The sequence below is a fragment of the Equus caballus genome, chromosome 28, assembly GCF_041296265.1.
Source record: "Equus caballus isolate H_3958 breed thoroughbred chromosome 28, TB-T2T, whole genome shotgun sequence".
Taxonomy (NCBI): domain Eukaryota; kingdom Metazoa; phylum Chordata; class Mammalia; order Perissodactyla; family Equidae; genus Equus; species Equus caballus.
The window spans coordinates 47950437-47966457 of NC_091711.1; the positions used below are offsets into that span (position 1 = coordinate 47950437).

General features: G+C 57.8%; 2 protein-coding genes across 9 annotated transcripts in view; one reads left to right on the forward strand and one right to left on the reverse strand.

Annotated features, from left to right (window-relative positions):
* Positions 1-10050, forward strand: part of GRAMD4 (GRAM domain containing 4) — an 83562-nt gene extending 73512 nt beyond the window's left edge. For all 8 annotated transcript variants that reach the window (XM_023631342.2, XM_070254061.1, XM_070254064.1 and 5 more), the window contains exons 11-19: positions 524-595; positions 1051-1094; positions 1171-1280; positions 2346-2500; positions 4164-4308; positions 5111-5204; positions 5951-6035; positions 6955-7023; positions 7439-10050. In XM_023631342.2, coding sequence (XP_023487110.1) covers positions 524-595; positions 1051-1094; positions 1171-1280; positions 2346-2500; positions 4164-4308; positions 5111-5204; positions 5951-6035; positions 6955-7023; positions 7439-7543 — 879 coding nt within the window. In that variant the 3' untranslated portion in view covers positions 7544-10050. The remainder of the gene's footprint in view (positions 1-523; positions 596-1050; positions 1095-1170; positions 1281-2345; positions 2501-4163; positions 4309-5110; positions 5205-5950; positions 6036-6954; positions 7024-7438) is intronic.
* Positions 10051-11547: 1497 nt separating this feature from the next.
* The window catches only part of CERK (ceramide kinase), a 63769-nt gene continuing 59295 nt past the window's right edge, over positions 11548-16021 (reverse strand). The window contains exon 13 of the mRNA XM_070254072.1: positions 11548-14977. Within this exon, the coding sequence (XP_070110173.1) occupies positions 14905-14977 (73 nt within the window). The 3' untranslated portion in view covers positions 11548-14904. The remainder of the gene's footprint in view (positions 14978-16021) is intronic.

Consider the following 16021-nt stretch of genomic DNA (forward strand, 5'->3'; position numbering starts at 1 on the left):
ACTGTGTGCATGGAGAACGCAGTAGGGGTGCTGGGCACAGTGGTGCCTGTGGGACCTCCTTAGACAGGGGTCAGGGAGGGCGTCTGAGGGGAGGCAGGCCTGTGCCCGCCCAGCTCTGGTACCCAGACCAGGAACTCAGGCGGTTCTTGCTGAATAAACTCAGACAAGCAGGGTGAGGTCAGGCGGCCCCTTTGCCTCAGTTTCCCTGCCTGTAAAGTGAGAAGTGAGGGACTCCATGGTCCCAGATGCACCTGTGAAGGTGAGGTGTTGAGGTGTGAATTGGAGGCTCAGCCCTGCCTGCTGAGGGGGCTGCCCGCTGCCCACCACCTTCTCAGGCGCCAAAGGGGTGTCTGCCAGAACAGCTGCCCCGTGCCGGGTCCCCAGGGGACATCCGTCCCTCCAGCTGTTTGGGGGCAGCAGACTGACCCCGTTCCGGGGCTGGGAGGCCTCTGTGCTGTTGTTCTCAGTAATTTTTCTGAACTGTTAAATTTCAGTGGAAATTCTCTCTCCCCTTTGACTGAAGGAGCCTCCGAAGGAAGACCTGACGGTGTCCGAAAAGTTCCAGCTCGTGCTGGACGTCGCCCAGAAGGCTCAGGTACTGTTGCTGGGCTCTGGCCGTGTCCAGGGGGCCCAGCACCCTGAAACTCCAGGCCTAGCTTGTCCGACATCAGCTGACCTGAGGTCGACTTACCCCATGATCCCTCACTCCCACCCGAGATGGCCCTGAGCGGTGGGGGGTCCTCCTGGTTTAGTCTGGCAGCCAGCACCACAGTGTTTGGAGCCCCTTCTGGCCCGGGCCAAGACGGCTCCCAGGAGGGATGCAGGCCTGGGTCCATCGTCACTCTCAGTGTGTTAACCTGGGTCCCAGTCGGGACCCATCACTCCATCCCCAGGCTCGGTGGCACCCTGCCTTGGTCTCACGGGAGCTGCATGTCTCTGGCCAGCCCATGAACCTGGGGCCCTCCCAGCATTGCCGTGTGGACCCATGACCCTGCTGTGTGGACTGACGGCCCCGGGGTCTGTCGTAACCACAGTTTCTTCTTCACACAGAACCTCTTTGGCAAGATGGCCGACATCCTGGAAAAGATCAAGAAGTAAGTCAGCAGCCCCCGGCCCCCTGTGTCTGGGGTACGGCCAGCCGCCCTCCTGAACCTCCCTTCTCTCTTGCAGCCTGTTCATGTGGGTCCAGCCCGAGATCACGCAGAAGCTGTACGTTGCACTGTGGGCCGCATTCCTCGCCTCCTGCTTCCTCCCCTACCGTCTGGTGGGGCTAGCCGTGGGTAAGGGACGTGGCTCTTGTCCCGGATCAGAGCTGACATGCTCGTGTTAGGTGGAGCACGGAGAGTGCCCAGGCGTCGTCTTCCCACCAGAACATCTGCCCCTGCACGTGCCTCCAAGAAGGAGGCCAGCTGTTAAGTCTTGCTGGCGTTCCTTCCTCTGCCTCGTCCAGTGCCTTTTTATCAAAACCTTTGTGTTTCGGAGAAATGGAGGCCTTCTGAAACCTAGAGACCTCAGCAGGGTCGGGCGGGAGGGGCCTTTCTCAGAGCCGGGGCACGGCCCTGCTCAGGTGTCCGCAGGTGGAGCGGCTGCTCTGAGGCCAAGGTCGTGGTCCTGTGGCCGCCCCACCCCACTCAGCTCTGCCCCCACCTCCCCAGGCCAGACCCTGAGCCCCGACTCACTGTGGGTAGCAGGGTCCTCCCGGCCTTAGTGTGCCCACCTGTAACTGGCACAGATCCCAGCTGGGGCGTTGAGAGCGGTGGCCGCGTGGTTATGGGGTCTCACAGTCTGGGAGCTGCTCTGAGCCACCCTCGGCCCCCCGTGTGCAGCTGGGTCCTCAGCCTCTCGGTGGCACCTCTCTGCACCCATCACCAGGAAATCCAGGGCTGGCTGATGCCATGGCCGTGGGGAAAATGACAAAAGCCAACGAATGTAAAGTGTCCTCCTGGCCATGCCACCTGGGCCGACATGAGCACTCTGAGCCGGGGCAGCCCCCGGCCATAACTGTCGGCCCACCCAGTCAGAGGTGGCAGGCTGGGGGCGGGTTCCCCAGTTTTCCTCCGTGCCAGTGCCTAGTGGGGGAGTCGCTTGCTGTTGTGTGTGTGGCTGGTTTGGGAGACAGTTTTGATGTTTGTCCTGAGTGGCCTCTCCCCATTTGCTGGGGTCACTTCGCCTTTTTGCTGCCCCTGCCCTGTGCGACCTCACCAGGTCCGCCGTCCCACAGCTGGCTTCTGGGAGGCCCTCTGCGTGGCCTGGACCGTCTTCCCCCGGGAGTGCCGAGGGACCCCAGTGCGGGAGGTGCCGGGCCGCTGTCCTGGATGAAGTGGGACTGTGTTCTCCCCCTCTAGGCCTCTATGCTGGAATCAAGTTTTTCCTCATCGATTTTATCTTCAAACGCTGCCCGAGACTGCGAGCCAAATACGACACCCCCTACATCATCTGGAAGAGCCTCCCCACGGACCCCCAGCTCAAGGAGCGCTCCAGCGCCGCCGTGTCGCGCAGGGTGAGCCGGCCTCGGGCTGGGGCAGGAGGGCCACCAGGCCCAGTCCTGTCAGTCATTCGCTCCCGGCTCAAGGGGCAGTAGCGTCTGATTTCATGGCACCCTCGAAACCAAGAACTTAAAACACGGTGGGGGTTTTTCCGTTCCCGGCTCTGCTGTTTTGAAGGTCCCTCCATCCCTCTGTTCGTCTCTGAGGGCCAGCTGGCGCTGGGCTCGGGGCTGGCTGCCGGGAGGCCCCCACCTGCCTGAAGGCCCCTGGGGGACCCTCCCACAGACTCAATGCGGAGTGGGCCCTGCTGAGCCCACTGGCCCCCAGGCCGAGGGTGGGCAGGGTGTCGGGTGCTGTCATGACCGCGGGAGCCTGAGGGCCTTGGGAGGGGGGAGCCCTGGGAATGACTGCTCTGTGAGTGGGCTGCAGATCCCCACTGTCCGCGGCCCTGAGTCCCAGGCAGCAAGGCCGAGCAGCAGCTGAGATGCGCCCACCTGGTGCTCCGGGCTGGGACTGGGCCCGCATTGCATTCACGGTGGAAGGCCCGATGGTGCTCTTGTCGGGATCACAGACAAGTGGGCAGTTTCTGGGTCCAGTAGGACTCCCAGGGAGGTCGAGGAGGGCTGCTTAGAGGAGGTGATGTTGGCTTGCAGAGTCTTGCATGTTAGTCTTCTGAGGAGAGGGTGTGCAGTGACCTGTTGACGTGTCTGTCAGTGGAAGGCAAGCTCTGGGTCAAGTGTGGCCCAGGTTCCCTGGGTTCCGGGATAACAAGGCTCGTCGGGAGCCTGAACTCACCAGCTGGGTGTGCAGCGGGGCATGCATGGGCAGCCCGCACCCTGGCGAGCCCGGGGATGGCTTTGCTCACACACGTGGAGGTGGCCCTGGGGGAGGAGGCACAGGGACAGGTACCTGGGCTCCCTGACGGTGTGGGAAGAGACAAGGGCCTGTCCTGGCATTGGGGTGGCCTGGATAGGGCCTTCCTGGGGGTCAAGACCGCTTAGGGCTGGCCACTCTCGGGAGAGAGAGTGAAGGGCAGTGGGGATGTGGGCTCCCCACGACATAGGGCACCCCTGTCGAGGCGTCGCGTGGGCCCGAGTCTCTGTGCTTACAGCTTTGCTTGCCCGTGTGTTTATGACCCCATGTCACATGGACCCACTTTTTCTTTTGTCTCGGTCACACGTGCGTCTCTTGTCTCCTTTCCGGCCAGCTGTCAGGGCATGACAAGGTACAGTGTCCGTGTGGGAGCCTCTTCTCCTGCTGTGACCTAATGTTTGCGTTGCTGTGTTGTGACTTTTTAACGCTGCTTTCGGTGGCCAGTCCCATGGCCACTTCTGATTTCTGAAATGTCAGTCTGAGCTGCCTCGGCGCCAAGCACCTGCCGGCAGGGCGCCTGGACCGCGTGTCCTGGGAGCAGGCTCAGCTGCGGCGACTTGGGAATGTCGCCAGGGGACGGAGAGGGTCTCCCCGCTGCCAGGGGGCTTCTCTGCCCAGGACGGGTGCTCGTGGGCCAAGGACCGGTCGGCACTGGCTGGGGCCCATTGGGGAGCCTGCTCCCCACTTCTGGGCACATGTGACCGTTCGCACATCTGAGTTTATAGCTGGGGGCGGGGACATGTGCCTAGCCCGTTTGTCCCTCCCCCGCTGGCGTGGCTGACGGGCTCTGTGTGCCGTTGGCAGCTGCAGACAGCTTCCTCCCGAAGCTACGTGTCCAGCGCGCCAGCCGGCCTGAGTAAGGATGAGGACACGGGTCGCTTCCACGGCACCAAGAAGGGCAATTTCCACGAAATCTTCAATTTGACAGAAAACGAGCGTCCGCTGGCAGGTATGTGTGCAACGAGTCCGTGCCCCTCTGGCTAGGTGGGGTGGCCCTAGCCCCATGCTGGGGGCTGGGTGGTGGGGACAGGCCTTCAGGGCCACGGGAGGACTCCCTGGGCAGGCAGGTTGGAGGAGCAGGTGTGCCCCAGCCTTCTCGCGATGAGTGGTCTAACAGCAGGAGTTCAGACGCGCCGGCCCAGGCAGAGGGCCCACAGGGTGGCTCAGGGCACCGCCAGGGGCTCCCCTGACCTCCTTCCCCAGCCCCGGGCACCGCCGGGCTTTGGCCTCGATCACTGTGCAGTGAAAGGCGACCCAGGAGCTCAGGTCCTGGGTCAACCTCCCAGAAAGGACCTCCCCCAGGCCCCTGAGCTGCTGGGCTTCGGGCACTTGGGCTCTTGCAAATATTTTGGCCGTCCACAGTGGGCGATACCAACCTCGAAAAGAGAACTTGGGCGGATTCGCCTTCTGACCTTGCACTGCCCGTCATCCTGCTGACCCAGCCCACGAGGGCGTGTGCCCTGAGAGGCGTGGCTGCACTTGGATTTATTTTACTTTCCTATTTACACTGTGTGCTTTTCCTTTAAAAAACAAAACCCGTGCATGTTCACGTGGAAAAGGAAACATCTGTTTTCCAGATGCTCTTAGATGCAGCTTCATTCTTGACGTCCGCCTCCCCCTCGCTGGGTTTTATCTGATGCTGGAGAAAGCACGTCGGTGCATCTTTGAGAATCCAGCGCTGAGGGTTCCAGTGTCAAAACGGGGGGTGCTTCCAGTGGGGAGAAATGACAGGTCGGTTTTGTCCCTGTTAGTGTGTGAGAACGGCTGGCGCTGCTGCTTGATAAACCGAGACCGGAAGATGCCGACGGACTACATCAGGAACGGGGTGCTGTACGTGACGGAGAAGTGAGTGAGGCCGGCGTGGCCTGGGCGTGACCTCCGGGTGTGACCTCTTGGGGTGACCTCTGGGCGTGGCCGAGGTGGAGGAGGCCTCCTCCCCAGACCCCGTCCAGGCAGGCGCAGCGCCCAGCCCTGCTGAGAGCCCGTGCCCCCGCTCTGGCTCTCCCGGCTCCCTGGGGGAGACAGTGCTGCCTCTGAGCGGGACGTGGCCGGGCCAGCAGCGCTGTCATTTTCCCAGACCCGCGGGGACACTCTGGTCTGGGGTTCTTGGGGTGGGGTGACGTATGTCCGCCCGCGGGAGCCCCTTCACTCTCCTTTGGGGCTGTGGCTTTTCTCCTCTAGCACGGGACTTGCAGCCTGTCCCTGAGGCTGCCCCCAGGTGGGGAGCAGGTCCAAGGGCGGAGATTGTCCTCAGCATTGGGGGCCCTTGGCCAACAGTCCCCAACTCACAGCAGCGGCCAAGGGCCCGCGCCTCCCTCTGCCCTGTCAATGAAGGGCCTGGAGAGCCCCCAGCCAGGCCTCCGGGACGCTCCTGTCTCTTGTTGAGCGTCCCAAGGACCCTAACATGTAGCGGGGTCGTAAGGCGGTGGATTTTAATCTTTTAAAGCTACGGAACTCTCTGAAGTGGACTCTTGCACAGCCCAGAGTGTTGTAGCGGGTGGGGGGCCCTCACCTCACTGGGGCAGCGCGGGCGGCAGCCAGGCAGAGGCCCCTGGCTCAGTTGCTGGCTCTGCCTCCGTTTCCCCCGACAGTTACTTGTGCTTCGAAAGCTCCAAGTCTGGCTCCTCCAAGAGGAACAAAGTCATCAAGCTGGTGGACATCACAGACATCCAGAAGGTCGGTGCAGCCCTCCCCCCGCTGTCCCGTCCTCCTTAGGGTTCAGGAAGAGGGGCCGCAGGGCCGCGCAGCTGCTGGGTTTGGTGGGAAGCTAGATGCGTTTATAGCGAGGTGGGTGCCATCTGGGGACTCGTGGGCACTGCTGCTGCCCACAGGAGGGCTCCCTTTCTAGAAGGCTCCATGCACAGCCCCTCAGCTCCCTTCAGAGAGTGTCCACATACCCTCGCACAGACAGGAAGGGAGAACACTGGCAGTGGCCTGGGCCCCGGCGGTCAGGACCTGAGCTGGCTCTGATGACCACTGTGCCATCCCCCCTCGTCCCTGAGAGCCCCAGGGCCAGGTTAGGTGAGGGCATGGACACTGTCACCACTTGGCGTTGTGTGGCCAGTTTCCTTCTCATTATCACGTGGAGTGGGCACAGGTGTGCGCAGTGCCCCATGGGCACTCAGTGGGCGTGCCCCCCCCAGCTCTGAGCATCCTGGGCACAGGCAGGCCAGGCCATGCAGTGGGCCCCAGCACTTAGCTTGGCAGTTCCCCCTCCCTATGTTGGCGTGTCAGGAGCACCGCACAGATGTTAGGGATCCCCCTTCGGAGGGGAGAATGTGTGGTTGGTGGGATCAGGAGTGAGGGGGCAGGGTCCTCCTGGCCTGCCCCGCCTCACCCCCTCCCATATGGTGCTCCTTGGGGAGACCCCAAGCTTCCCATGGGCTGGCCGGGCCAGGGTGGGATGGCGTGATCGCAGGTCTGGTTTCTCACTGACAAAGTCAGTCCTGTCCCCTTGTGGCTGGAACATCCTGCGACCCCCTTGGGTCTTGCTGTCTGTGGGCTCCACGGAGGAGAACGCCCTGAGGTGTGGGGAGGGTGGCACAGTCCTGTCCCCAGGGAGGCCTGTGGTGACAGGTGTGCTGTTGTCTTTCAGTACAAGGTCCTCTCTGTCCTCCCCGGGACGGGCATGGGGATTGCTGTGTCGACCCCCTCAACCCAGAAAGTAAGTCCCGGGCAGGCGGGTAGCCAGGGAGATGGTGGGGTGGGACCAGGACTGGGGCTCTGGGCATCCTGGGGTGAGCTCAGAGCCGCAGACTGGCAGGGGTTCAGGTGGGTGGAGGTCCCCCCGTGGCAGCAGGAACCCACTGCTGTATTGGGTATGCACCTGGGAGGCCGACGCCATGGGGCCACCCCGCAGAGTTACTCAGGGAGGGGGGGTGGGGCTGGGAGCCCAGTTGCCTGCCTCTTGCCTCGGTTTCTCGGAAGCCCAGCCTCTGGGTGGGAGGGGGTCTGCCCTGTGCACCCAGGCCCTGCGTGGCTCCACGTGGACCTGGCTGGGGGCCCATCAGAGCCTGGGTGGTCTTGTCCTCGAGCCAGCCTGGCCACGTGGGTTCACGGGCAGCATTTCCTCCCACCAGCCGCTGGTGTTTGGTGCCATGGCGCACAGAGACGAGGCCTTTGAGACCATTCTCAGCCAGTACACGAAAATCACAGCAGCCGCAGCGTCTGGCAGTGACAGCTAGTGGCGACTCTCCGGGACCTTGCTGGAAGTTTCTTTTCTTTTTTAACAGTTTGGTAGTGGGAAAAAAATGGGACATCCTCATGATCTTTTGCAATAATTGCCCTCGGTCTGTGGTTTCTGTTGTGTTGACCCTGCGTTTTACAGACCCCTTCACGTAGGGGTTGGGGCTCTCGGGGACAGTGTCAGCCCGCCCAGCTGCGGAGGCACGTCTCGTGGACATCTGTGGACACCTGTGGACACCTTGGAGGCCACTGGAAAGGACGACACGCAGGAGACGCAGTGCCCCAGCCGCCACCCTGCCCAGCTGCTCCTTCTTTGTCCCCACCTGGACAGAGGGGCCCGACACCGGCTGTGCAGCCCGGCTCCTGGAGGCCAGAAGCTCTTTCACACCAAAGCCATAGTTGAGGAGCATTTGTGGTGCCTCCTCCTGGTGTGAAGGACATCGGTGACAAGTGACACGGAGGCCGCTTCACCAGCCACCATAACCGGGTCTGTCGCTCTTGCTTGTTCCTTGAGTGAGACCCCCTGCTGCGCGTCCTCGGAGCACCTTATGGCCTGTGCTCTGTGTTTGGCCTTTGTGGGGGCATCGGGGGCTGGCTGGGAGGGGCCCCTCATGCCTCAGGGCTGGCAGGGAGGGGTCCCACCACCTGCCAGCTCAACCTGACAGGCTGGCCAGGAGGTCTGTAATTGGCAACTAATGATACAGAGGGCGTGTAGGTGAAAGCACATCTTTTTAGCACTTCGCTCTTTGGAAAGGCCCGGAACACCTACCGAGGCTTTTGGGGCCCTGTGAGATTCTGTTGCTCTCAGATGAAAATCCACCGTAGTGGGACTGGGGCTGGCGCTGGCCTCCCGGCCACAGCCACGTGGTGTTGGGGGAGGGAGCAGGCAGGAGCGTCCCAGGCCCACAGTGGCCCAGGCTTATGGATGGCCTGCCCATGTGGGCTGTGCGAGGACGCTTGGGAGGTCACTGGTGTGGGGGCGTGACCGTGACCGTGACCGTGAGCAGAGCACAGAGGTTTGGAGCCAGGCAGTGTGCCCCCGTGACGTCTGGCCGTGCTCCCTGCCAGCGCACACCTGTGCCAGCACTCCACGGGGTGGAGCGAGCCAGCGCCTTCCCTGGCGCCAGGCGTTAGTCTGGGCCCCACTCGCCCAGGAGGTCGAAGCTCCCGTCAGGGAGGCCGGGGGGTATCCATCCTAGGACACCCCTGAAGGCCAGCGCGGCGTCAGGACAGGCCCACAGCCTCCTGAAGGATGCGCAGTGAGATCGTGGCGGGTCACTGGGGCCGCCCTCTGGTCAGCACGCTTTCCACCGCAGGTTACTCCAGTTCTCAGCTTGTCCTGAGTCCTTTGGGTGTCACTGAGATTGTTGTTTTTTGAAGAAACAGAAGATTATATTTTTTACAGAGAGCAAGCTGTTTTTCTTATTTTTGTATCATTTTTCAGATGTAATTTTTACCTTTGCTCCGATCCTGATTCGCTGGTTTGGGTGAGAGATCCAGTGTCGTTGCTTTTGTCGCCCCTTCAGGGCGGGGCGGCAGGGCCACACGCTGGGGCCTGGGAGCACTGCAGGGGAGCCGTGCCGACCAGCCAGATTAAGCACACAGCCCACCCGGTCGGTGACATCCAACCCGCCCGGCTCGTGGTCACGCTGGCCTTGGTGGCATATGACTCTGCAGGTCGACCTTTCATAAATGAAGGCAGAGGTGGACCGGCTCTCCTGGGCCAGAGAGAGGCCTCGGGTACACCCTGGGGACACCCCCCAGCAGGAACCCCCCATTGGTGCCCAAGGCAAGGCAGGGTGGGCCCTGAACTGCCCCCAGGGCCGGGCTGTGGGGGTGACGCCTGTGGGTGCTGCTCACACCCCTGTCCCCTGGTCGCCCCTCAGCGTCGGCCTATTGGTGAGCACAGTGGGCTTGTGTCCCAAGCACGGTGGGGTGGGGGGGTCCCTGCCGAGGACTGGGACTCCCTTTAACAGAGCGGGGTGGTTTAGTTCGAGTCCCTTTTGAGGAGAAAGGGAGATGAAAACTGGCCACATGCCGGGAGCAGGTGCCTAGCTCCCGCCCAGGGAGGGCCTGAGGGAGGCGGGGGCCAAGGATGGGCCAGCAGCCCGCGTTGCACAGCAGGCCAGTGGCAGGTCCCTCCTGGAAGCCCGGGGGCCTCTGCCTGGAAGAGCGTGGACCTGTGCAGGCGCTGGGCTCCCCGTCGGAGAAAACCCATAGTTTTTATTGAATTGTGTAAATCTGGGCAGATATTTAATTTCTACGACTGATCTCTGAACTAGAATGAATGTTAAATTTTTTATGTCTGAAGCCTGAGTCTATTTTGGATCTGTAAATAATCATTACCAGTGTAACTTTTGTTCAACAAAAGGATTGTACTGTATGAAGAACTGATGAAAAAAAATCCCCCTGTAACATTTTTTTAAGGAAACCTTGTTTGTTTAAAGAAAAAGTCTTGTATAAATTATAATTTTTATTTAAATAAACCTGAAATGCTTTGTGCTAAGGTGGGGGCCATCTGTTGTCTGTCTGTCTGTCATCCGTCTGTTTGTCCATCTATCATCCATCCATCCGTCCATCCACCCATCCCTCCCACCGTCCATCCGTGCCGGGCGCTGTCCTAGGGGCTGGGACACAGCAGTGACGGAACAAGTCTCTGGAGGGCCTGGCACACAGCATCCTTGGGAGTGCCACACCCTGCCCGGTGACTCTCCTGTCACCCAGGCTGTGATTATCTAGCCTAAATAGACTTTCTGGGCGCCATCCCCGCAGCTCCCACTCCCCCCTCTGCCCCTTTGCAGCACGCCCCCCTCTCGCTCTTCCCGATGGTCCGTGAGACAGTCCCACAGGGCCAGCATGACATCGGTCCCTCCACTCGACCTCTCATCCGCAGTGGACACAGACCCTCCACACACTGCGGGGCGAGGAGGGGAGGAGGGCCCCAGAGCCCAGGGTGTGGGTGGCGCAGGCCCCCCCAGCCTCACGGATGGGGTGCCCGGTTTGCCTATTTTCCGTATATTTCACCATTTAACGTATTAATGAAGCACGCGTATGCCTGAGCACTGTTTTAAAAACTATTTGGTTCCTCTGCAGGCCTGTTTTAATTTGTGCATTTTACAGCTCTGCTCTCAGAGGGTGTCTCTTGGCTTGACCTGGGGGGTCCAGGGACAGAGAAGGCGCGTTGGTGCCCTGCACTACTTGGGCCCTTATTCCTGGGGAGACGGAGCCCCTGTAGGGCTTCCAGCAGAAGCCATCACTCTGGCCACCCGGGGAAGGGAGAGTGTGGGGAACAGGAAGTCAGAGGGAAATGAAATAACTAATCAAGCTTTTGTTCTTGAATCGGGGTTCTCTCATGAGTACTTACTGTTTGTAACATCACATTTAGTGAATGAATTTTATGAATGTATGAGTAAATAAAACAGATAAGAAGTCGGGACCAAAAGGGGGTATGTTACGAACCAAGGGTCCCGATTGATTCTGTGCATCCCCAGTACCCACAGGCAAAGCTGACCCCAAAGTTATCTGTCCGCCATCACAGGGGCTGGCTGCTAAGGGGTAAGATGACTCTGAAGAACACAGGAGTCCCAGGGAGCAGCCACTGCCTGTGGAAGGATCTGGAAGACCCCACCCAGCACGCTGACATCTGCCCCCAAACACACGGAACCAGGAAGCCCAGCCACTTCCTCCTCTAGGGCCCTGGTGCCTCCCCCGTCAGAGGTTAGCATCCTGCAGGCCCAGGACCCCAGGGGGCGGCAGGGTGGGGGGCTGGAGCCGGGACTGTCATTTCTATTCCAGTCCATACTGGAAGTCATGGCTGGTGCAGAAACGGAGAGAACCAAGTTATTAAGATTGTAAAGGAAGATGCTCAAATATTATTTGTAGACGATGTGATCATTATAGAAAACCTCCCAAATCTACAGATAAATTATTTTAATAAGCAAGTTTTCTGGACACAATCTGATACATAAAAACAACTGCATTTCTAATAAAAACAAAAAAAAGCTTCAAAATAGGAAGTTTTAATAAATCTAAACAAAATTGAGAAAGATTAAGGAAAAATTATAAAACTATTGAAAGACATGAATGAGGACTTATACAAATGGAAATATATGCAATATTCATCAGAAAATTCAGTTTCATGATGAAAATGTCTTCTCAAAACATGCAGAATGAAAGAAGTTACAGAAAACAACACAGTGTGGTTCCTGTTATATAAAGAGCAAAACCTGCAAAACTCGACAGTAGACTGTCTCAGAATGTGAACGTGTGTAGGGGAAGAAAAAACCTTTCTTCTACCCTCTTTGGTTCAGTAGCTGGGGCCTGCAAATTAAACTAACAAAAGGCAAATTAAGAGGAGAAATGGCACACAGTTTTTATTTAATGCTAATATTTTATTTTATGTGCATGGAGGTATTGTAGAAAAGAGGTGGTGAGACCCGGGGCTTATATACCATTTTAATAAAGGGCAATTAATTTGTTGAGAAGTGAGAAGACGAAGGGAAAGGGGATTGGGCTCCTAGGGAACACTAATTCATGGGGGGATCTTATCTGGGGGAGCTGAGAGAAGGGTGGTTTGTGCAGCCGCATCCCCGTGCTGACGTTCTGTCCCCGGTGATCACGTGGCTCCTCGTGGTGCGGGAGATGAGAGGGCACCTTCAGAGGGAAATTCCCGTCCTGCTCTCTGGCAGATGCGGGAGGGCAGGGAGCTCTTGCTGTGTTTGCTGCTGCTTAATTGTCTTCAGCTCCAAACAATCCTTATGTCAAAGGGGCATCTTTGGGGTAGCACATTCGGATCCGCTCCCACACGGAGGTGAGACCCATGCTTACCTCTGTGGAGGAGGCGGGGGAGGGTCAGCCCGCGGGGTGCACAGGGCGCCTTGGGGCGGAGCTGAGTTTCTTGGCATGGGTGGGAGGTAATGCCATGGTCCATTTCATTCTTGTTTTTTTATTGTACGTATGTGTATGTGTTTTCTCAGGAAATACTCTGCTTTGAAAATAATAGGAATTTGTAAGAGAAAAAAAGCCAAATTCTGCCCAAAGTAACTTTATTTTTATCTTCTCAAACATATCAGAGCCAATATACCATCTTCTAATCTTGAAACCAGCAAGACTAGAGCGGGAATTAAGCCACCTTTTCCAGCCTATTTCCCAGTCCCACGAGGCTCGGGAGGGCCCGCGGCGTCCTCCTCCCGCTGCGAGTACAAGACGCAGGAGCAGGGTCAAACAGGACTGCTGCCTCCTTCTGTTGCACCCCTGAGCCACACGGAAGTTAGAACAGACTAACCCTTCTAGAGGATGCTAAGTTGTCACTACCTAGCCGTCAGTTCTGATGTGTTTCTTAAACCCTGAAGTTCAGGTGTCGCGGCTGCTCCACCTGGAGTCTTGGTGGAGATCAGAACTTCTGGAGTGCGGATGTCTGGAAGGGGCTTCTGTCCTGTGTGCAGATCTCAGGGAGTTCAGACAGGCACACGCTCCCCCAAGAACAGGCCCAGGGTTTGCAATGTTGAATGCCAGCATGTGGTCGGTAAACATCCTCAGAGCCGCCCGGGAACCATGTGGCGTGGCTGGGTTTCTCCTTCAAAGTAAAACGCTTACTCTGGCCTGCACTGTTTTTCTAAAATTGGCAGTGGATTCTAGGGCAGACCAGTGTGCTGGAGACACTCACCAGGGGCGACAAAGACTGAAGGATCTTTTGAGGAAACCTTGTGCAGTAGCTCAGCTCCGCAGAATGGCATCGGGGCCGCAGGGAGTCCTGCGGGGAGACCCTCTGGGGTGCCTCGGGGAGCCCCCAGCCCCGAGGGCGTGGCGCCTGCCCTGTGCAGAGTGGCCACTTGCGCGTCTTTGGTCCCTTCCCAACCAGGAGCAAATACTAAGAGCAGACATGGCCAGCGTGCATTTCCTTCTTTATGGCCAGACTTTCCATCCACCCACCGATTAGTAAACCATTCGCCTCGCCCAATTACCATAATAACGTGATCTATTTAAAAGACCACTGTTAAAGCTGCCCTTTTGCCTCACCTGGGTGGCACTGAATGATGAAATGGGAAGTTGGACACATACTTCAAATATAAGTCGCTGCAGGTGCATTCTGAAAACACATGATGGCCGTGGAGTGCCACAGTGACTACTTGAACCCACGTGCAGTGAAATCCACTCCAAAAGCACAGACGAGAGCATGAGTCGTCTCGTAACGTGAGCTCGTCTTCTCGTACTTCAGATAAAGCTACTCTAGACACAGCTTCCCTGTACCTACGCGCGGACGCGAAGAACATGAGGCCGCAGCACAGGTTGGGGACACAGACGGGGGCATCTGGGACGGGCACACACCCAGGGATCCCCGGCGCTGCGGCTGTAGCAGCAAGCAAACCGAACACAGCTGGAGACGCCGTTTCTACTGTTCTGGCTGAAAAGGACAAAACGGTCAATAAATATTTAGAAATAAGGGTGAAGACAAGAAAAGAACACATCTGGACCATGTGTGCAGCCTCAGGACCACGAGAGCAACCCTGGGTCCTGGGTGCACCCTGTCCCTGGGGCCGCACTGGCTTGAAGTCAACACAAGCCCGTCTCCTTCGCTCCCGCCTGGCACCCAGCCCTGCTGTCCCCTGGGTGTCGATGGAAAGCATCGGTATTCTCAATTCAAAACAGTAAGACACCGGCCGGGCGCTGCCAGCTGCCTGTTCCCAGAGCGCGGGGCCTGTCTTCGCTCCTGACTGGATTGTCTTAGAAATGCTGCTACGATGAAAGCAAGAAGTGAGCTTTCAAAGGTATAGTGTTGTTTCTTTTAGTAATTAGTTCTCACTGAATGGTCCACTCCGGAAGTGTTGCTTGAAGCAGGACAGACGGGAGCCCGTGATCACGTCCTAACCATCAGTCAGACGCAGGGAAAAGGAAGGCAGAGAGAACCAGCACTTTCCAAAACTGGCTCAGGAACTACCACGGAATGTCTTGCAGAGCAGATCAGAGAAACCGGTAGGTCCCTCACGTCCAGAGGGCATGACCTCGATGGAGAGCACTCGTGTTGCCCCTGGAATCACTGCATGAGGCCACTACGGGCAGCTGTAATCTGCGCTGTCAGCACTGTCACACTCGAAGACACCAGCGGCCCAATCAACGAGTGCCATTTGCTGAGAATAAGTTCTAGGAAACGTAACCCAAAGATTCACATAGAACAGAAAATGCCAAATAAGTCCACAAAATTGTTGACAAAAGGTATTTTTTCTAAAATCAAGATTGAACTATCAAAAGTAAAATTCTGAATTTAAATGTGTATATCGACATAATTGGTCTGCAGTAATCTTCTTAAATAATCGTCACACTTCCCAGACGCGGCAGGAAGGCGGGCGATGCACCACGGGTCTCAGCTGTGTGGTTCTGGCTGAGGATTCTCTTCAATTCCTCGTGCAAACAGCCGAACGAGCTGGCAGTGGACCCTGCAGAGACAAAGGGGCACGTTTAAACCCCGTGTGTCCCCTGACTCTCGGCCCCACAGCTGGGCAAGGGCGGAGGTGGGGCCTCCTTCACCACGACAGTGGGTCTCGGCGTGGCTGCCTTCGGGGACAGCCAGCCCTGCAATGGCAGGTCAGGGGCGCAGAGGGATTTACTCACCGTCCTGAGACCTATTTTGTAAAGGGCAGCTGACAGCCAAGCGGAAATCTGGGGATCAGCACACCCGGTTCCAACTCCAGCACCCTACTTGTTGGCAGGGTGACAGGGCCACAGGTCTCCACTCCCCCTACCTCGGGCTCCCCATCAGTATCGAGCTCACAGGGCCACCGGGAGGACTCCATGCAGGGAACCCCGTGCATAGAAGGTGTGCGGGATATGTCCAGTCATAGGAGACAAGAGGGCCCCACCCCAGCCAGGGCCCGCGGGTCTGAGGAGCAGGCCGAGGCTCCCTGGAGGTCCCCGCCGTCCACAACAAGCCCCAGGACGTAAATCAGAGAAGCTCCCTGGTCAGCGTGGGCGCTGGGGGCCCTGGCATTGCCACCTACTCAATTTATGGATGACCCCACAGCCCCTCAGAGATGTTTAGTAACAAAACCCCCAGAATTAAGTGACTTGCTGTTCAAGGCATGGTAACGTTTATGAAGATACGTAGGATATATTTCACAAAAGAACGCCCTTTCCTAATTTTCAGTGTATCCTATTTCTTTAGCAAATTCCTAAGTCAGCATTAAAAATAATTCCATTTCTGGGGCCGGCCCAGTGGCACAGCGGTTAAGTTTGCATGCTCCACTTCAGCAGCCCGGGGTTCACCAGTTCGGATCCCAGGTGCAGACCTACGTATCGCTTGTCAAGCCATGCTGTGGCAGGCGTCCCATGTATAAAATAGAGCAGGGTGGGCACGGATGTTAGCTCAGAGTTAACTTTCCTCAGCAAAAAGAGGAGGATTGGCAGCGGATCTTAGCTCAGGGCTAATCTTCTTCTTCAAAAAAATTCCATTTCCTTAACTTGCACAATGAGTCTACAGAAGC